At 42.5% G+C, this 22389-nt stretch overlaps 1 protein-coding gene across 1 annotated transcript; it reads right to left on the bottom strand.

The window, feature by feature from the left end:
- Positions 1 to 346: 346 nt before the first annotated feature.
- On the bottom strand, positions 347 to 18544 carry IL12B (interleukin 12B). The gene is made up of 8 exons (XM_056569517.1): positions 18477 to 18544; positions 12929 to 13016; positions 9422 to 9688; positions 7738 to 7849; positions 6304 to 6503; positions 3694 to 3848; positions 2326 to 2451; positions 347 to 939 (listed from the first exon to the last, which is right to left on the bottom strand). Exons 2-7 carry the CDS (start codon positions 13014 to 13016, stop codon positions 2326 to 2328), a joined length of 948 nt encoding a protein of 315 aa, XP_056425492.1. The 5' UTR covers positions 18477 to 18544; the 3' UTR covers positions 347 to 939.
- Between the last annotated feature and the right edge of the window lie 3845 nt (positions 18545 to 22389).

Here is a 22389-nt window from a genome sequence, read left to right as displayed (position 1 = left end):
CCGCAGAGCCGCCGGCGTATCACCGGCCGTAGCGATGTCCCGTCCCAGTCGGTGATAGACTGAGCCCTCTGTCATGTAAGGAGCTCTGGCCGGCTTCTTACATGACAGTGGGCTCAGCCTATCACAGGCCGGGGCGGGACATCGCTACGGCCGGTGATACGCCGGCGGCTCTGCGGCATTCCCGTCCCCAGGAAGTGGAATGACGTCAGCACTGCCAGATCGTGAGGCCTGTGCCGGATCAACGGGGGCTCGTAGGAAGGTATGTATGAGTTTATTTTGTTTATTTTTTAGGCACGGGCATATGTAAAAGTGTACCACTACAGTTGTCCTTGTCCTTTAAAACCTGTGCAGAGGAAGAGTGGTGCAGTTGCCCATAGCAACCAATCAGATCACATCTTTCCTTTTTAAAGAGGCCTGGGAAAAATGAAAGAAGTGATCTGATTGGTTTCCATGGGCAACTCTACCACTCTTAGTCTAGACAGGTTTTGATAAATCTCCCCCATAAAAGTCTATAGACTTTTCTACCACCTGGACCTCCACCCATCCAAACTTCTGAGACGTCTCTATGCCATGAAGTAAAAATGTCAGGTAAGCATCACCCTAGTCGCCCAGGCCCTTATTCTATGGTACAAAACTGGGTGCTCTATTAGACCCACTTATCAGTTTAAAACTGATCAAACTTATTGTACATAAGAAATAAATAACGGTACAAAAATATATATTAAAAAAAGACTCTATGAAGTATAACAATGTAACAATGCAATGGCCTGCTTCGTATTGTCACAACTGTGCAAAAATAGGAGATCCAAGTTGTATGCTTGTGTGCAATTATTATTTTACGTCATTGTTGTTTTTTGTTGCCTTTTTTGTTTTTTGTTGCCTTTTTTCTTTTTCTTCTTGTCCTTCTCTTGTTTGTGCTGCTTTTTGTGTTTTTCCTTGCTATAAATTAAAAATAGAATATATAAAATAGTCTGCTTAGCTCATAAAGAGAAGATATAGGTAATGTATAAATATATTAATACCTACAGTAAACAAATATTATATTACTTTGTCTTCTTAATTCACATACCTTACAATGACAACCTTTAGTTTCTGATTGAAAATAACATTATTAGCAATAAAACGTCAATCACCTATACAATAAATAATACATTCACCATACATAGCATGACAGCACAATATCCAGCACAGGTTCCCTACACTATACATCATACCACATGCTACACTAACATTCCTGGATACATTATAAAACGTTGGCTAAAACAAGAAGGCATAGGGGACCCACAAGGGGAGAACTGGGAAGGAGAGGGGTTTTAATCCTCTTCTTCCTCGACCTACGGACTGTCCATGATAGTATAGTACAACCTTTCGTTATATGACATACTAAGGTTCACGGACATTACAGATAGGGATCCCCCACCTGGGCTGGTAAAATACAGTGACTCTTGTTGTGATGGACTTGAGCTGTCTATGTATATTGAACCCCCTTTGAGGAGGCTGCCAAAAATTGCATTAACAAGTGGTATTGTATGGGGGGTTCTTCACAAAGCAAATAACCACCATGCAAAATTGTGTCAACCAAAATCTGGTCTGGATATGGGAGTGGTCTTCACAAAGTGGTGGTCTTTTGGAGAGGTTTCACTGTATTATAGACACAGCTCTTCTTCTGAATGGCCGTCCTTTATTACTACATTTCAGAAGGACCCATGGCAGCCATAAAAAACAAAAGACAGAACTCTATATAATGTCATTCCTCTGTTATTCCTCCCTGGAAATGTGGACAAAAAAATTACAACTGGGTGTTACCAATCCCTTTTGTCATAGGGGTTTGACCCTACTTAGTCTGACACGGTCATCCCTGGTTTGACAAAGTGTCAGAATGCATAGTGATGACCCTCACTTGCATGTTGACACCCACTTGTCCATTTATTGACATATTTTCAATAAGCAAAGCTGTTGCAAAACTACAACACCCACCATGCCCGAGCATGGTGGAAGTTGTAATTCTGCAACAGCCGGAGGTCCATAGTTTGGAGACAACTTCTCTAGGCCTATGCAATGGGTTCGGAAACTAGACCAATATACCTATTAAAAAGTTTTTGGCCTAGATTGTATAGATGGCCTATAGATGACATCATGATGGGGATTGACTTCCACCGCTGCAAAAAATGAAGCACTTTTTGGTCACACAAAGTAAGTTCCATTAAAACATACCATTCAGAAAATACAAGGACAATAAAAGGCATAATAAGCCCCATACCCCCCCCACCCCGGAATATTTGCACATCAAACTTATTCACAACAAGTCACAGACGTGTATCTTACCTACTTGGCACATGACCAATTGCTCCAGGAAGAGTTAACATGGTACATGTCTCGGGCTTGAACGCAGAACTGTGTGACCTCATTGTGGCCCAGGAACAGGGATGTGTTATCAACATTTAGGTAGTTCTAAAGATCAATTCAACATGCAATTGTTTAGTGAATACATAAAAATATTGAATATTACTCATGGGGCCTAAAAGTAGCTTAATGGGTATGTGCGATATTGTGACACAATGATGATATACAGTGAAACCTCTTTGAGAAGATCGCCCAAAATTGCATTGAAAAGTTATCTTCTGTAGAGGTTGTCTTTTCAAAGAAAGTGGCCACAATGCATACTGTTTGGTGGACTTTTGGACAGGTTTCACTGTATTGGTAGGATGTGCCATCAGTGTCTGTCCAATGTATGTTAATCGTTTTAAGGCATCAGTGTTGGCTCCTCTTGTTTATCTTCAGGAGGCTGCATGGTTGGCCTCAAACTATAATGGGCAACCAGGCAGCTTCTGGAAAAAGTTAAACAGAGCTGACAAACTCTTTTTCCTGTAGTGGGTGGCCTCTGGGCCAGATCTCAACTTATGCTTTTCTATGACATGTTGAAAGGTTTTCATATCCTTTAATAGTATTACCTGGAACCCCTGTTCTAAGGACAATTCTGAGACACATTGATAACACACAATGAAACCTTTCTGAGTAGGCCACCCAAAATTGCATTGGAAAGGGATCTTCTATTGAGGTTGCCTTCTCAAAGAAAGTGCCAACTATGCATAATGTGCCAACTATGCATAATAGTATTACCTGGAACTCCTGTTTTTAGGACAAACTCTGGGACCTCTACCAAACATAAAGTGGGGGCATATCCTAGCAACATGACATTACTTTATGAGTTGGCAGAACTTTATTAAGACTCTTTTTTATGGATTTAACACCCTTCAAAATTCTGTTGAATTGAACTTCGATATCCATTGGGTTGTATGACAATCTATGTTCAGTTTAGTGGGTCCACAGGAAGTCTGCTGTAATATGCTTGTAAAAATGTGGTATCTAGAGATCCTATTACACAGGGTGATTATGAAAGATTTTGACCTGTAAAGAAAATATCCTCATTCATTGGCCTCACGTCTCCTTGTGTAATAGGGGATGTGCGGTGGATGACTGATAGAAGTAAATGGCCGCACAAATAATCCAGGGATCATTCTTGAGGCCCTATAATGGGCTTGTTACACAAGATTTCTGCTCATGGTGGGGGGTGTAATACAGCCCTAAAATCCTTCACGGCCATATAAAACCACCAGACCACAGGAAGTCATAGGTGACTTGGACCATAGACATGAGTGGGATATTTTTAGGAAAATAACTAAAATGTTTTACCTCCTCCTCGTTTGGACTTTTCCTTTCCACTTTGATGTTAAACACAAGCCCGTAGAATGAGTGTGAGTTGCACCAAGTTTTTGGATAATTCCAATGTAAGTAGAGGTCGTTGTTTATGTTCTCTAAGCGAAGATCTTGTGGCGGATCAGGTTTTACTATAAGATAAAAAGCAACAGGGTATGTGTGATTTATGCAAAATGAGAGGGGGCATCCATGTCAGCATAAAGGGCACTGTGATTGCTATATGGTTGACACAGTTTATAGGGAAATTCTTGCTGGTACTGTTAACATTGGCCCTCTTTATCTTGCATTGTTAATGGGGACACTCTAACTCAAGGGCCCCTACAGACAGCAGCCCCCCCCCCCTCCAAACAACAATAGGATATCAAAGTGTTGCTTTGTAATAGCTCAAAGACCAGTTATTCGGATATATGTATGTATAAGTCAATGCTTAACATACAATCCAATAGACGGTAGGAAGATGCTAGCTTAAGCGGGCAGCAGCCCTTTTGCCTGTTGGACCCCTGTGGTCTGCACATGTCACACATATGGTATGCCAGTCTCTGTCACACCCTACAATACTTATAGACCCCATTGACTTCAAATGGAGCCTCCAATGCAGATGTATACAAAGCATTAAAGAGGTTATCCAGGAACAGAAAAACAGTGCCACACCTGTCCTCAGGTTGTGTGCGGTATTAACACTTGGCTTCATTAACTTCAATGGAACTGAGCTGCAATACCACACACAACCTGAGGACAAGCATGGTGTTATTTTTGAAGAAATTAGCTCTGTTTTTCTTATCCTGGATAACCACCTTAAAGTGTATCTGTCGTCAACAATAACTTTTTATATAATGTAGATATTACCATTATATGTATATTTGTAATATACATTGGTTAAAAAATGTGTATATTTTTTGGTGAAAAAATGCTGCCCCTGCGGCAATTGCCTGTGAGTCTCTATAAGGAGTCCAAACACAGGAAGTGAGGATAGGACAAGCAGGGCTATGTGCAGGCTCCTGGCTTGTCAATCAGCCTGCTGTGTGAGCTGGGGGCATGTCACAGAGCGTCACTGCACAGGGCCCTGCTTGTCCTCATTGCACATAACCTTGCTTGTCCACCCTCACTTCCTGTATTTGGACTCCTCATAGAGACACACAAACAATAGCTGCAGGGACAAAAATATTCATATTTTTTAACCAATGTATATTACAAATATACATATGATGGTATTATCTACATTATATAAAACCCTTTTGTTGATGACAGGTACACTTTAATAGGACAGTCTCTTGTCATAGTGTTAATGGTAAAACACATTGCATTTGAGCTCTATGTTTTATTTCTATGCTGGGTAGCTACCCATGTATATGTGAGATGGATACATTTACCTGCCAGCACCAAAAGAGTGTTTGTTTGGTGTGTTTGAGTGATATATGTCATAGAGTTGGTATCACTATTTTTTTCCAATGATATAAGAAAATGCAGCAGTCTATACTTTCCTACATGCTAAACTATGTATTCCTGGCTGCTCAGTACCTACAGGAGCAAGGACTCAGATGTTTGACAGGAGTCCCTGCTCTTGTACATAGTTCATAGTTCAGCTCCTGTACTGTATAGCTCCTGTACATAGTTCATGGAACCCTACACCAATAGGGAGCAATGGAAACTATGTACAGAAATAGGGACTTCTGTCAAAGAAAGATGTCCCTGTTCCTGCACAGTAAGCATCTGGCTGACAGGTGCACTGAATGTGTGCGGGGCCCCAGGAGGTAAGCAATGATGGTTGGCACAGTGAATAACTGAGCATTCTTCATTGCCACTCAGTGTACAGAAGCAGGGACTCCTGTTTTTTGACAGGATTCCCTGCTCCTGTAAAAATCCAAATCATCCATCAAATAAGAACACATTTTTGGGAGGTTTACTCAACTCTTTATAGTAGCTAATACCTCAAATGGAAAGCTGGAACACTGTGTACTCAGAGCCTAATTTATGTACTGTTCATATTATCCAGTTGGAAAACTAAGCATTGCTGTATTGACAATTTCAGCTCTGCTACATGGTATTCAGAGGTGAACCTACAGGTAATTTTTTTGCAATTATGATTGTATGTAACATCTTTTTCTGTGGTTTGTGCCTGGTATTGCAAATCATATACCGGTAACCCTATTCATTTGAACGGGATAAGCTGCAATACCAGACACCCCCTGTAGACAAGAGTGGCACTATTTTAAAAAAATGAAGAAAGTTCCTATTCTCCAACTTCAGACCACCCTTTACATCTTAAGTTACATTCACGTCAGCGTTGTGCTCCAACTCATTAAAGGTCTGCTAGGTTCTTTCTTTTTGCGCTAAATGGACCCTAAACGATCGGCGCACAATAACACCACGGGGTTCCGACAGGTCCCATTAACTTTGAATAGGGTCCCTTGGGTTTCTGTCAGGTGTCTGTTGTTTTGCAGGAGTTGAGCGGAAAAAAATATTACTACTTGCAGCATTTTTTTCTCCGCTCAGGTCCCGTAACTTGAATGGACTCTGAATGGCGGTGTGAACTAGGCCTAAATCATAAATGTTCAGTCAAGTTATATTTCAGGTGAATGTACTTACTGATGTTTCGCAATGTGAAGGATTTAGTATGATGCTCATACATGGTCTTGGTCAGGACATGCAGCTCCACATCAATACTTGGATCTTCTGAGTAATGGCATGTGTGAGCGTCATGACAGTGCACCGTATAGCTGGGGATCGCATTTCCTTCTGTATTATGTTTTTCGATGTTCCCACAGGTTAATGGACTGTCGCTGTTCCTATCAAAAAAAGTATTAAAAAAAAGTAAATGTAAAAAAACTGTTATAAAAGTTCAATAAGACCACCCAGAAACCTCGGGACCACTGTGGCTACAATTTTCGAACCCACTTTATCCAATCTTGCTATGTGTCCATCGCTGCAAAAACCTTATTGGGTGCTCACTTGAAAGGCAAATAATCTTTAAACAGGTACAAAGTAGAAAATATGGAGCATTCACCCGGTAAGTTGGTTGGATATCTTGTTACTTTATTTCTTATTTGAATACATTTGTGCAGGGGAGCGGACAGGAGCGGTGGCAGGGGGGATGGGTGGGCAATGGACCGTATCGTGCGGCGTGGCGCTTCGTCAGGCCCCGGCCTGACGAAGCGCCACGCCGCGCGATACAGTCCGTTGCCCATCCATCCCCCACACCACCACTCCTGTCCGCTCCCCTGCACAAATGTAGCCGAATAAGAAATAAAGTAACAAGATTTTCAACCAACTTACCGGGTGAATGCTCCATATTTTCTACTTTGTACCTGTTTTACAAACTTCAGTGGTTTTAATTTTGCTAAAATAATAATAGTAGTACTAGTAATAGTAGTAATAATAGTAATAATAATAAGAATCATAACAACAATAACAACAACAATAATAATATCCCAGTAAATACAAGAGATTTCCTAGTATTAGAGTTAAAGGAGTAGTCCGGCGCGCACTTTTCTCATTTTATCCCGTCCGGGCTGCAAAATAAAAGAAAAAAACTTTCTCTTACCTGCCAACGAGCCCCCGGAGCTCCGGTACAGATGTTCAGCCCCCGGGCTGTATTCTTCTTACTTCCTGTTAGCCCGGAACGTCACACGGAGCTTCAGCCTATCACCGGCCGCAGTGATGTCCCGCCTCGGCTGGTGATAGGCTGAAGCTCCGTGTGACGTGTCGGGGTTAACAGGAAGTAAGAAGAATACAGCCCGGGGACCGAACACCTGTACCGGAGTGTACCGGAGCTCCGGGGGCTCGTTGGCAGGTAAGAGAAAGTTTCTTTTCTTTTATTTTGCAGCCCGGATGGGATAAAATGAGAAAAGTGCGCGCCGGACATGTCCTTTAAGGGTGTGCTTTTTTTCCCCTAAAAACAGTGTCACATCAGAGAAGAGTAGCGCTGCTTCTGATAAAAAGAGCAAATTCTTTTTTCCTTTTACACATTTTTTCTTTCATTATTTTTGTTACAAAGTTTCAGGTGGAAGCAAATAAACTTACTTGTCAAAGGCTTCAAAGAAGAACTCAATATTGGGTTCGGATGTTCCGTTCCATGAGCAAGTGAAATGGCCATGGTAGTTTTTTATCATACAACTTATTGGACTTTTTACCTCTGTGGAAAAACGTAAAAAGAATTGTAAACATCAAGGCCTATTTAGCTTTGTCTGGTAGCCAGAACTGGAAGAACTTTTAGGGCCCATGCACACTGAGTAAAACATGGGTGTAAAAAAGCCCAGGGCTACATAGAGCAAGTCATAGGGCTAAGATTCTGGGCATACCTAATTATTTCAATAGTCCTTTCCATTGGTCTTTTGGCAGTGCCCCTTTGCCTATTGAACGCCCTGGAACTTGAACTTAGAGACTCGGTACCCAGGAACAACCTATCGCACCATTCGGTACTGTATGGACTTCTTCCTGGAGTTCACGATGTGGAGGCCATCCAGGAGGCCTGGCGCCTTATGAACTGTTTTAAGGAAGCTATATGGCTGGCCAGGAACCGCCTCATCTACAACAGGGAGGACATGTCCGTCCAGAACTGCCGCAGGCTGGTCCACGGCTTAGAGACTATTCCATCTTGGACTGTCCGGACATTGATGAAGAAGAGGATTAACACCCCTCTGCTTCCCCTACCTCCCCAAACGTTTGCCCAGTAGTTTGATCCTGTGATCCGCCCTCCCCCAACCCCCATTGACCCCACACCCCTCCCCGATCACAGACTGTAATGTGTTGTTGTTTTTTGACTGTGTTTCTTCGATACGGAGTGATGTAGCGGAGTGTTAGTGTAGCATGTGGTACGGTGTATAGCTTAGAGAACCTGTGCTGTATATTGTACTGCCATGCTTTGTGTGATTGTAATTTATTGTATGACTTGTAATGACGACTGAATGACGAATAAAGCTCTTTCAATAACTTTCCATTGGTCTTTTTGTTAATATGCAAATGAGGCTCAAATGCCCAAGGGAGGCGTTTTCTAATACAAGAGCCCAGGTGTGTCCATGTTCTCTTTATCCAGTGGCTGCCAGAAAAACAGGGTAGGCGAAAGTAAGCAGGACATGGGGCACTGATAAAGAGGACATGGGTTGGACTTGCCTGGATAATTGACCTGCTTGGGATCGCCCCCTGGGCACTTGAGTTTAATTTGAATATTAACAAAAAGTTATAATCCGCCAAATCAGGGGTGGTACACCACACCTATAATACAGCCCCATGCATGGGGCCTGGACCACCCTGTACAAAGAAATCTTTCAAAGGGGTCAATACCAGGTAGGCATTTTAGAGGTCTGAAGACATAGACTCCAACCATCAAGTAGGTCACACCTATAAGCATGTATAGCCATTATATGTTAGCCTGCTCTTATGAAATAAAACAGGACATTGGGGTGCATTCCTCTGAAGCCTCTAAATTATAAATTTTCACTTCAACAAAAGCCCCTCTCCCTCGGTCACCCATAGGCACAGGCCTACTGTGGCCATAAGTAAATCTACTCTGTTTAAGGTATTTTAGTATAACCTTTGTAGCCCCAAGAGTCACAATAATATATTATTACCAGCCCCTATTGACTATGTGTCATCGTCAATGCTATCTAGTAGGGTACCTCTATATTCCATTATACATATATGTCATATCATTATGTGTAAATAAATAGAAACATAATAACAGATCATAAGATAATTTCATACTTACTGAGAATTCTTCTGATAGGGTGCTGGTTCACCTCATGTATTACAACCTGTGTATAGTCAATGATCTCATTTCCCAGCATACACGTATAGTTTTGCGCATCCGGGCGTTCGCTTACTCTCACGGTGAGGGTTTTGCCTGTGCGGCCCTTTTTGCTCCAGTGTATTCTTTTGTTGTCGAGGGCAGCATTGCTGTGAGCAGTGGTATTGCATTCAATGGTCACAGTTTCTCCACTTTTTGTTTTTAATCGATCAACCTCTACAATTAAAGCTGAGACATAAAGTAGTGAATAACATCAACCATATGGTTCTTCCATGTCCTGTGCAGACTGCAAACAGCACCCAATAGTCATCTACTATTAAACGCTTTCCTCTTATGTGGAGCCCTATGTCCCCCCCCTTTGGTGTAATTGCATTCTCTTAGGCCAAGTTTACCTATGTCTGGCCATTCCCCATGGTTACCATTTGGAGTGGTTGCACTGGATCAAAACCATTGCACTTTTTTACAAAGTGAAAAGAGAATGTCACAAATATTTATTAATTTATTATCAAGGAAAAACTAAAGTATTGCTGTGACATAAGTATTCCAACCCTTTACTCAGGACTTAGTTGAAGCCCCTTAGGCAGTGATTACAGCCTCCAGTCTTTTTGGGGAATGAGGCCATAAGGTTAGCACACCAGGATTTGGGGATTTTCTGCCATTATTCTCTGCAGATCATTTTAGGCACTGTAAGGTTGGATGGGGAACATTGGTGGAAGCCATTTTCAGGTCTCTCCAGAGATGTTCCATTGGGTTCAAGTCAATACCCTGTCTGGGCCACTTCAGGACACTCACAGAGTTGTCTCTAAGCTGCTCCTGTGTTGTCTTGGCTGTGTGCTTAGGGGCATTGTCTTGTTGCAAGATGAACCTTCTACCCAGTCTGAGGTCCAGAGCACTCTGGATCAGGTTTTCATTAAGAAATTTTCTGTACTGTGCTCCATTCAGCTTTTCCTCAACCATGACTAGTCTTCCTGTCCCAGCTGTTAAAAAAATACCACCACAGCATGATTCTGCCCCACCATGTTTTACTGTAGGGGTGGTATTGGGCAGCTGATGGGCAGTCCCTGGTTTTCTCCAGACGTGATGCTGCCCCCACCATGATCACTGTAGGGATGGTATTTGGCAGGTGATGGGCAGTGCCTGGTTTTCTCCAGACGTGATGCTGCCCACACCCTGATCACTGTAGAGATGGTATAGGGCAGGTGATGGGCAGTGCCTGGTTTCCTCCAGACATGATGCTGCCCCCACCATGATCACTGTAGGGATGGTATTGGGCAGGTGATGAGCAGTACCTGGTTTCCTCCAGACATGATGCTGCCTCCACCATACTTCACTGTAGGGATGGTATTGGGCAGGTGATGAGCAGTACCTGGTTTCCTCCAGACATGATGCTGCCCCCACCATACTTCACTGTAAGGATGGTATTGGGCAGGTGATGGGCAGTGCCTGGTTTCCTCCAGACATGATGCTGCCCCCACCATGATCACTGTAGGGATGGTATTGGGCAGGTGATGAGCAGTGCCTGATTTCCTCCAGAAATGATGCTGCCCCCACCATGATCACTGTAGGGATGGTATTGGGCAGGTGATGAGCAATGCCTGGTTTCCTCCAGAAATGATGCTGCCCCCACCATGATCAATGTAGGGATGGTATTGGGCAGGTGATGGGAAGTGCCTGGTTTCCTCCAGAAATGATGCTGCCCCCACCATGATCACTGTAGGGATGGTTTTGGGCAGGTGATGAGCAGTGCCTGGTTTCCTCCAAACATGATGCTGCCCCCACCATGATCACTGTAGGGATGGTATTGGACAGGTGATGGGCAGTGCCTGGTTTCCTCCAGACATGACGCTGTCCCCACCATGATCACTGTAGAGATGGTATTGGACAGGTGATGGGCAGTGCCTGGTTTCCACCATACATGATGCTGCCCCCACCATGATCACTGTAGGGATGGTATTGGACAGGTGATGGGCAGTGCCTGGTTTCCTCCAGACATGATGCTGTCCCCACCATGATCACTGTAGAGATGGTATTGGACAGGTGATGGGCAGTGCCTGGTTTCCACCATACATGATGCTGCCCCCACCATGATCACTGTAGGGATGGTATTGGGCAGGTGATGGGCAGTGCCTGGTTTACTCCAGACATGATGCTGCCCCCACCGTGATGACTGTAGGGATGGTATTGGGCAGGTGATGGGCAGTGCCTGGTTTCCTCCAGACATGATGCTGCCCCCACCATGATCACTGTAGGGATGGTATTGGGCAGGTGATGGGCAGTGCCTGGTTTCCTCCAGACATGATGCTGCCCGCACCATGATCACTGTAGGGATGGTATTGGGCAGGTGATGGGCAGTGCCTGGTTTCCTCCAGACATGATGCTGCCCGCACCATGATCACTGTAGGGATGGTATTGGACAGGTGAGGAGCAGTGCCTGGTTTCCTCCAGACATGACGCTTATAATTAAGGCCAAAAAATTCATTCTGGTTTCCTTCAGACCATTCCTCCATTTCAAAATTATGCAGGCCACTATGTTTTTGGGAAATTTCAGTGCTGCATAATTTTTTGTACCCTATTTGAGATCTGTGTCTCCACACCCTGTCTCTGAGCTCGATAGGCAGTCCTTTCCATCTCAGGACTTGGCTTTTAATTCCAAATTATGTCCAATCAACCGAATTTATCACAAGTCACTCCAATAAAGGTGTAGAAACATCTCAGATATGATCAAGACAAATGGGAGGAGCCAGAGCTAACACTTTAGTTTTTCCTTTTTAATAAATTTGCTACAATTTCCAAAATTCTGTTCTCACGTTCTCATTATGGGGTATTGAGTGCACAATGATGGGGGGGGGGGGGGGGGGGACTTGATTTTAGACCGCGGAAATGCCACTGATTTTTCGCTGCAGAAAATCTAACATTTTCGCTGCATGTTGCCATACCCAAAATGTACAAAAAATAAATAAAAAAAGTTACAGCCTTTTGAGTATTTAAAGTGGCTGCATGAGGTTAGAAAGGGTAGGCACCGCTGCAATACCTGTCCAAGATCATGGGAAAGAGTGGCGCTATTTTGGTAAGAACAAAAGTAGAATCTCCTCTAATACACATATGAAAGTTTAGAGGCAGAATAATGGCTTAATATGCAACAACATCATAGACTGAAAGGGACTTTCTAGCTTAGAAAAAACAGTCAGGGAATTCAGAGTTATTACAGGGGAGTCCCCTGCTCAGTATCCTGCTGTTGCTAGAGTACAGAGTGTCCATAGAAACCATCTCTCCTTCTAGAGGATTCAGTACTTCCAGGCATTACACAAGTAGATCTCTGATTCAAGTTAGAGCTGTGTAATGCTTCATTTCTCCTGCGGAGGTGCTAGAGTGCAAGTGAACACTGTATACCTTGTTCCTCTACGGCTCTCTTCACTATAATGTCAAGGAATATACATAAAGGTAAATAAATTCTTGGAATATGCTTACTTTTTTCTTTCAAGTGGAAAAACCTGGATGCTTGAAGAAGATCTGAACAGGCAATAAGCAAAATGACTACTGGTACAATGTGCCCCATCTAAAAGGAAAATAAGAAGACCGCGTACAGTAAGGTCTAAGTGAAGTTAGTAAAGAACAATGATGTATGGTAAATTACAGTAGTACAAGTTTCATCTCCCTGAGCTTCATTGGTTATCAGCACATCCAACACATCAAAGCAAAGACACAGCACGCCCAACACAGCAAAGATGTGTGCCCAGTAGTTGCTGCCTGAAACCACCAAATTACTAACCACTTCCAACGGGATTTCTTGGTGTCCCTTGTCCCATTTCACCACCAACGTTTACTTTTCTGACATTTCAGCATCTGCAAGGACCAGATCCCGGTGCTGGCCTTCACCATCCATTACAATGATGAGGACAAGACCAAGCTGGAACGTCGATAGGGGGTGCTCCATAGGCCACCTCTATGGTACGAACTCCCTTAGCTTTTGTCCCTTTTGAATTTCTTTTCTGACAGTGAAGATTCTGAGTCACAAGGTGAGCAATATAGATTGTTTAAGTCAGCACAATACAGCGCTGTAAAATGGACCAATGTATGGCGCTTTGTCATAGTGAGTAGTCCTCAGTTTATAGGACAGAAGTAGAAGTAGATAGAACTTTTACTAAACAGGCAACACATTTCGAATTCTAAAGGAATCGCTTCGTCAGGCCAAGCAGGTTTACAAATATATGAATCACCAATATATATGTATGTATATATATATATATATATATATATATATATATATAAAAACAGATAAAGTACTGGGTTAGGCAAGGTCACAGGAGAACACATGATAAACTGCAAAGTAAAACACAATAGTGCAAGTACAATTATAATTGATATAATGCTATAAAACATGTATAATAAAATACAAGAAAAGAATTATAAATATATAGTAATAATAATAATTATTATTATAAGCTAACAAAGGAAAATGTCCAGCGCCAACTCCTTGCCAAATGTTGCACTTTATTAATTGAAACCTTGGTACACAGTCAGTATGGACACAGGTGACACGTTTCGGCCCTCACCAACGGGCCTTAGTCATACAAATTGTACATGTACAAATGAAGCTCTTATATGGCGAACAAAGTGAACGCTCCACCACCAAGGGCGGTACAAGCCTTGCTTTCCTTCTCGAAGCCTAGTCAGGCAGGTGGATCTGGGTCCCAATTAGGCCAGGCACACCTACACTGATATGGCTAGGAGATTCCAGTTTTTCTGCATCATGTAAAACGCACACAAAAAATATATAAATAAAAACACAGAATGCGACAGACCAACGAATGGTGGATGCCCCAAGCATGTATCAAGCCGTAGCACGTTCCACAAAGTACTTCTCCACCATTCTCGAAAAACGCATGATAATAAACATGCGGTGTGAACTGGGTTCTCAAAACCAATTTATATGAATCTGTTGCAGCACCAACATAGACAACCGCACTAGCCTATGCTTGTATAAGTTACCATATAGCTAATAATTATATCATATCCTTGGACCTATGGGTGCCGCAGCCGATTCACACATTACATCATAATAAGATACAGAACAAACAGAACTATAAAATGAAGAGCTAGAGGGTACTAAATATGTGGCCTATGTTAATGAATAAATACGCATGCATATGTTTTCTACTGGAAGTGAGTGTCTGTTATTAGTAATGTGATTTTACATTACTAATAAAACATATGCATATTTATTTATTCATTAACATATGCCACATATTTAGTACCCTCTAGCTCTTCATTTTATAGTTCTGTTTGTTCTGTATCTTATTATGATGTAATGTGTGAATCGGCTGCGGCACCCATAGGTCCAAGGATATGATATAATTATTAGCTATATGGGAACTTATACAAGCATAGGCTAGTGCGGTTGTCTATGTTGGTGCTGCAACAGATTCATATAAATTGGTTTTAAGAACTCAGTTCACACCACATGTTTATTTACATGCGTTTTTCAATAATGGTGGAGAAGTACTTTGTGGAACGTGCTACGGCCTGATACATGCTTGGGGCATCCACCATTCGTTGGTCTGTCGCATTCTAACTGTGTTTTTTATTTTAAATTTTTTTGTGTGTTTTGCATGATGCAGAAAAACTGGAATCTCCTAGCCATATCAGTGTAGGTGTGCCTGGCCTAATTGGGACCCGGATCCACCTCCCTGACTAGGCTTGGAGAAGGTAAGCAAGTCTTGTACCGCCCTTGGGGGCAGAACATTCACCTTGCTCTCCATATAAGAGATTCATTTGTACATGTACAATTTGTACGACTAAGGCCCGTTGGTGAGGGCCGAAACGCGTCACCTGTGTCCATACTGACTGTGCACCGAGGTTTCAATTAATAAAGTGCAACGTTTGGCAAGGACTTGGCGCTGGACATTTTCCTTTGCTTGCGTATACTATGTTGGGGGAGTCAGCACCAGTCCGTGCACAACGGGACAAGGGGGTGAGCTGGAACTTTGTATATCTTTTACAATAATAATAATATTATTATTATTATCATTATTAATATTGCACCTCTTAGAACAAAACTGAAAGAAGAACTAGGGTAGAACAAATCCACTGGATACACTCCATTTCCCAGCAGTTAAAAGTTATAAAATAACACAATATACAGAAGCCTCGGAATTTACAGGATAGAGCAGTTAAAGGCATAAATGATCGCTAAGTAGTAAATATGAAGATATGGCCAAATAATATAAATAAAGCAAAAAATAAAAAATAACAGTGTGAACAACATATAGATCTTTAATAAGATAACTACCCTGCCAAAATAGGCATATCTAACAGCCTTACGGCAAACCTTTCAAAATAGATTGTTGTACTCTACAGCAGAGGGTCCCACAACTCAGTCCTCAAGGCCCACCAACAATCCAGGATTTCAATAACAAATGCTTACACTCCAGGCTTCATCCTGTCTGTGGGCTTAAATCATGGTTTTCATCGTTTCAGGTCTCCTAATTCCCAGACTGTTGAGACCCAATTAGCTCCTAGCAGGCTATAACTACCCCTCCCCCTTTTTACAATAATTAATTAAATAATAACTGACACAACAACAATTCAACTTTTTATGGGTGGGGATCGGCCACAGCTTTATTTATAAAATTACTTATATAAATAACAATTTAACTGTAACAAAGACACCGATTGGCTTCTTGCCAACCCGAGAGGTGCTGCCACACGGTCCTGTGTGGAGGTCTACCCCGGGTTGACCCCGCTTTCACCGTCTTCTTACCGCCAAGCTGTGACTTACAATAAACAGAGATACAAAAAGGGAGGGAGGGAGGGCAAAACTCCGGGTCCTGGGCAGATTGAGGGGGGAAAGGAGGCACCACAGCTATAAATACCCAGGGGAGGGCCCCTGAAAGCCCGGGAAACTATTAAACCACTGATTGGTGCACTCCTTCCCCCCACCCATGGGACATACCACTATAGTTACCAACAAGTTTTTACAGACGGGGGAGGGGGCTAAAAACCTTGCCTGTATATTTCTTAACCCCTTAACTGCTCACCAGTCAGGGGGCAAGCTAGTTATGCACAGCTTGCCCCTCCATTTATGTTGCTCACACTCCATGCAGTTCACTTAGGAGGAGGGGACGTTCCCTTGCTTGCCCTCACATTTCTTGTGGGAATTGCCTCCCTCACTCCTTTGAGCTGACAACTGGCTACTTTGTGCACTGAGGCTCTGTGACACACCCCCCGGCTCACACAGCAGGCTGATTGACAAGCTGAGACCCTGCACAAAGCCCTGCTTGTCCTTAGTGCACAGAGCTCTGCTTGTCCACCCAAACTTCCTACATTTTGTCCCAGCTGGGACACACAGGCAATAGACAGTGGAGGGACCCCTAGGGGTAAGAAGTATGGACCCTTTTTTTTTACCTAAAAATATACAAATTTTTTTTAACCAATGTATATTACAAATTTACATGTAATGTTATAATCTACACCAGTGGTCGTCAACCTGCGGACCTCCAGATGTTTCAAAACTACAACTCCCAGCATGCCCGGACAGCCATCGGCTGTCCGGGCATGCAGGGAGTTGTAGTTTTTGAAACATCTGGAGGTCCGCAGGTTGAAGACCACTGATCTACACTGTATAAAAAGTTGTTGCAAATGATAGTGCCTATTTAACTTCCCCAGCCCTGTACTAGTCTTGTTGGCACCGCACATGCTGTCAACTCCCCCTTCAAGTTTTGTTCCTATCTACATTAAAGGTTGGAATTAATGGGGCGTTGATAAACGCTAAAGCTACCAAGGGCAACACTGGGGACGAAAAGAGACTCAACTAGATGTGGTGATCAATAGGAGGCAGTGACCTGAGGCCCTGGCAATTGTCCCTGGTGCCAGGTTTTCCTAGCGCCCTACGTAGTACCCATTCAGTTGCTGTTTGCCAATTGCAATCAATCAATAGGATATTTAAACGTTATTTTTTTTTCTTTTGCCCCACTAACAGGTTAAATGGGCACTTTCACCAACTTTATTTTTTGATATGTTGTAGTACTTATGTACTACAACATATCTCTAATATACATTTATTATAATTTTTTTTAAATTAAAATGCTTTAATTTACATTTGAAAACCGGCCACTAGGGGTCTCCCTCCTAGTGGCCGGCTGCCGCCTGGTGTGACGTCACGCCTGAAAAAGGACTGATGCGGCCGGGCATCGGTCCCTTTTCATTCAGCCTGCGCTCGCTCCCTGCCTGTCAATCAGACAGGCAGGGAGCGAGCGCATTGGCTCCCCGGCCACTGACTGGGGGGCCACTCCTCCCACACATCGCCGCCGCTGCCTCCTCCGCCGCCTCGTCGCCGCCGCTATCCCTGCACGCCCGCTGACGGACTCTGCAGTAAGTGTAATGAGGGAACGGGGTATGAGGTTTGTGATGGAGGGAACGGGGTATGGCGCGGGGGGAGGGAGACGGAGGGGACGGGCTAGCGCCGCATGTAACTAACTAATAGTTTATCTACACAGGGTGCCTCCAGCTGTTTCAATTCTACAACTCCCAGCATGCCCTGACAGCCAATAGATGTCAGGGCAAGCTGGGAGTTGTAGTGGTGAAACAGCTGGAGGCACCCTGTGTAGATGAACTAAGGGCGGAAGTGTCGGCCCCAGCAGGCATCAGTGACGTGGGGAAGTCTGCCTGGTAGTGAGCACACTGCCAGGCAGACAAATAGCATTTTTAATATAGTAAAAATAAAAATTAAAAGCAGGGAGGGGGTTAGGGATAGATTGGCTATAGGCAGGGACAGAAATAGGATGGTGGGAGCTACCCTTTAAGGGTTTTGTATTTATAATGTATCGTTGGAATTTGATTGTAATAATGTTTTGATATAAATAAAAATAAATATAAATAAAAAAAACACACAAAAAACCCATTCTAACAGGATGTGATGATCAGAGCTGAGTGTAGCGGAGGCAAAGCATAGTGTGTAACATATCTATGGTATTTCCCAATGCAATAAACACAGACTGTGCATTAGATGGTATCTTACTTCTCTCCCTGGGAGTAGCCTGGAGCAGTTCCTCTAGTTCCGGAGCTCGTATAACTCGTGGCTTTTCTTCGTGAGATGTCGCTGCTTTTGACAGTGAAGTATACTGGTTTATATAGTATTAGTGACATCACAGTACAGTCCCTATTCCAAGAGGAAGCCTTTTTTTTGTTTCCTCTTTCCCTGTCTAACCCTGCACAGAAAAGCCACACAAAAGTATAAAATAACCACATAATAAATCATGAAGAATTCCTCCATTCGTCACACACAGACTAATAATCACACGTTTCGGCATAAACATCTTTTCAGACACTATAGATACAAACAGGCGTGAGATGTTATATGTACAAACTATAGACCGGGCAGCGAAGAAAGTAAAGGGGAGGTATTACAAAGTAGAAGAAAAACTTAATAAAATATAAAAAAAATATAGCAACAACTCAATAACCTACTAAACACATAAGGACCAGACACGTCACAAAAGAGGGAATCTGTGCAGTAGTTCACACTGTGAACATTTTCCTACTCATATTCGAAATCTACATTATAGAAATGAAATCACTATTGTAGCCTTAGTAGGCAATACCAGACACCATATTTTGGGGGAAAAAAAGGAAACAGCCTTGTGCTTTCTAATCTCAGATTCCCGCTTTAATGCTTACTCTTCCGGTTTCTTTGGGTGGTGGTTGTGGTGGGGGATGGGTTGAGTCCTTGTGGGCCCCTAAGGATATGGGGGCCCTAGGCAGATGTCCAGTTTGCCACCCTGATTCCACCTCGCTATAGGGTAATGTAGTTCAACCTTTCATGGATGTTTTTCCTCTATTGGTTTAATGTTTTGGACAAACTTGGGAAACTATCTATCTATCTATCTTATATCTATTTATCTAATGTTTATCTACTATTAATTATCCATCTCATATCTGTCTATCTATCTATCTATCTATCTCATATCTATCTATCTATCTCATATCTATCTATCTATCTATCTATCTATCTATCATTTTCTGCTTGAAAATGACTAGGGGAGCCTGGTCGAAACGTTGCTTGCTGTGAAAACACTTTTTTATGGACTAAACCACTTTTGAATTTTTTTTCACTTCATCTGTGTGCTGCAGTGAGATTCCTTTTTTGTATCTATCTATCTATCTATCTATCTATCTATCTATCTAGCTCATATCTATCTATCTATCTATCTCATATCTATCTATCTCATATCTATCTCCTATCTATCTATCTATCTATCTCATATCTATCTATCTCATATCTATCTCATATCTATCTATCTCATATCTATCTATCTATCTCATATCTATCTCATATCTATCTATCTCATATCTATCTATCTATCTCATATCTATCTCATATCTATCTATCTATCCCATATCTATCTATCTCATATCTATCTCATATCTATCTCATATCTATCTATCTATCTCATATCTATCTATTCCAAAGAAGATGCAGTGGCACTCAAATAGTTAAAAAAGGTGAATTATTTATTCATCTTGAATGTGCAAAAAGGCGACGTTTCGGCTAACTCACTCAGCCATTCTCAAGCCTTGATAATGGCTGAGTGAGTCAGCTGAAACGTCGCCTTTTTGCACATTCAAGAAGAATAAATAATTCACCTTTTTTCACTATTTGAGTGCCACTGCATCTTCTTTGGAATATCTACGGAGGATCCTGAGCCGGGACACTAGCTAGTGAGCACCTATACACAGCTCTAAGAGTGCTGCTTTCTTCTTTGCAATATCTATCTATCTATCTGTGGTGGCCTAGTACAGGAGTTGTCCTCCTGTAGACTTGTCCGTCCTGTGTGGCGGATTCTCTGTCAGTGTCCCCTGGATCCACATCCCTCTTATGGACTGTCAAGTGTTAAATATACAATATTTTCTTATGTTATGTGTTGGTTAATCTTTTGAGGCATGTGTGTCTTTAAACATTGTTGCTAAGGGAAGGTGCCAGTGACCAGGTGACTTGTTGGTTACCTATGGGACTCCCCCAAATTGCTCCCTTATATAGCAGGGGGGAGCTAGCCTTGTCAGTTCGGTTCTGTTCAGTTCAGCTCTGAGTGCAGTGAAGTGAAGACCTGAGAGTGTCTTGTGTTCCTGAGGGAGACCAAGGCCTAGTCACGCAGCCACACACCCACTATCCATGGAGCCCTCTTCAGGTGAAAGTCAAAGCCTGGTAAGCCTAAATACAGGGGAGAAGTCTAGTCAGAATAGTCAAGTCTGTCAAGTCCAAATTCAGCATGGGATTGCATAATTTAGTTCAAGTCCGCCAGAAGTCCCAGCGAGCCCTCAAGTCTCCTGAAGTCCACTGGTCATCTCCTTGGGCCTAAACTTAGCTGTAAAGACTTTAACACCTGTCTGCCTCAGTAAAGTGCCGTTGTTCCATAACCTTGCATCGGAGTGATTATTTGCCCCACGCCTGGCCCAGGAACCAGTGGCCATACCTCGGGTGGTGTAGAGGATAACCACGCCCTGGCGTCACGAATATTAAAGGTTAATAACATCTGCCCTTCCAACACCCTCACCACATATCTATATATCTTTCTATCTTTCCATCTACTAATAATGTATTATCTATCTATCTATCTATCTATCTATCTATCTATCTATCTGTCTATCATCTATGTCTCCTTTATAATATGTCTCTTTGCCATCAAGGTTCTTATAGCCTTTACCATTCTTGTCGATATTTTTCTTTCTAATTTCCTGCTTTCTATGGTCCATGTTCAATGTGGTTCACTCCATGATACCAACCAGACTGGGCAGACTGACTGATGACAAGTTTGGAGACACCTGTGACACCTATTGCAGGACTCCCCATTGCGTAAAATGTCCCTATTGTCACTTTATTTCCTATCCTTTCTAGGGGGACCCTCATTTTTGTCCAATACCGTTTCAATATTCTTGTTTTTCAGAATGATTCTGTGGAACCACAATGTCTTATTTTCATCAGTTCATTTTCACAATATTTTTTATTGATTATTACTTTTTATTATCATTATTGTATGCGTGATTTCCCTTATTTTAGGAGAATTTCACCAAGATCCCACAGATATATAGTAAAAAAAGAAATGCCTTGACATCTCAGCAGTGTATAGAGGCTTGACGCCTGGACAGTATCAATAACGCGTGTTAATTCTAATTTGTTGTAAATGTTTTCTCTAATAGCCCAATGTGTAAATTTCCGCATTCCCCGAGGAGGAATTTATTTCTCAATAATTCCGTGTTGATAATCTGTATGAATGGTGCAGTTCAGAGACCAGTCATACCACGGGCCACCCACACGCAGCTGGCATTCCAAGGTGCTTTCTGCAAAATTCCTGAAATAAAAGGGTAAGTGGTAAATAAAATGTCCAGACCAAACGAAAACTGATTTCCTCCTAAACCTGTGTGGTTTTCCATGGTAAATGGGGTTTTCCTAGAAACACTGGCAATACTGTCCATTGGTTATGTGTGAATTTCCTGCCCAGCCCCATTTACTTCAGTAGAGCTGAGCTGCAATATCATACGCAGCCCATGGACTGGGGTAATTCTGTTTATGGGTAAAAACCAGACCCTTTTTACAATGCCTTTAAATATCATCTGCACTATTGCTTTTAACTTCCCTTTTGTGGTTAGGACTATAGAAAGACTATTTGAAGTGCTACTGTCTGCTGTTTATTCTGAGAGCTGCAGGCACTGGCAAATACCAAAAAGAGATATAAAATATTTGATAACAGTATTTTAGCTGATGGCTGTTTGCAAAATTATAAAGTGATGTTTTACTTTTAGGCTCAAGAGTCAAAGAGGGCTTGCTGAGCTGCAGCATGCCCTGTACAGTAATTATGCAGGGCATGAAGGGGGGTGGAGGGAGGAGGCATGCATGCTGCAGCTTAGCACGGCCTCTATGGCTCTTAAGCTTAGAA

Source organism: Hyla sarda, chromosome 4 (assembly GCF_029499605.1).
Source record: "Hyla sarda isolate aHylSar1 chromosome 4, aHylSar1.hap1, whole genome shotgun sequence".
In the NCBI taxonomy this organism is placed as follows: domain Eukaryota; kingdom Metazoa; phylum Chordata; class Amphibia; order Anura; family Hylidae; genus Hyla; species Hyla sarda.
Note: the sequence above shows the minus strand (reverse complement) of the source record. Positions and strands in the feature narration are given on the sequence as shown.

Bases quoted from the DNA above. Each gene is read 5' to 3' on its own strand.
- IL12B (XM_056569517.1), bottom strand. From the start codon at position 13,016: ATGGGGCACATTGTACCAGTAGTCATTTTGCTTATTGCCTGTTCAGAT. The intron at 7,850-9,421 runs GTAAGTATGAAA...GTTTTTCCACAG, and splicing joins CCCTATCAGAAGAATTCTCA to AGGTAAAAAGTCCAATAAGT. The intron at 3,849-6,303 runs GTAAGTACATTC...TTTATCTTATAG, and splicing joins CTTCACATTGCGAAACATCA to TAAAACCTGATCCGCCACAA.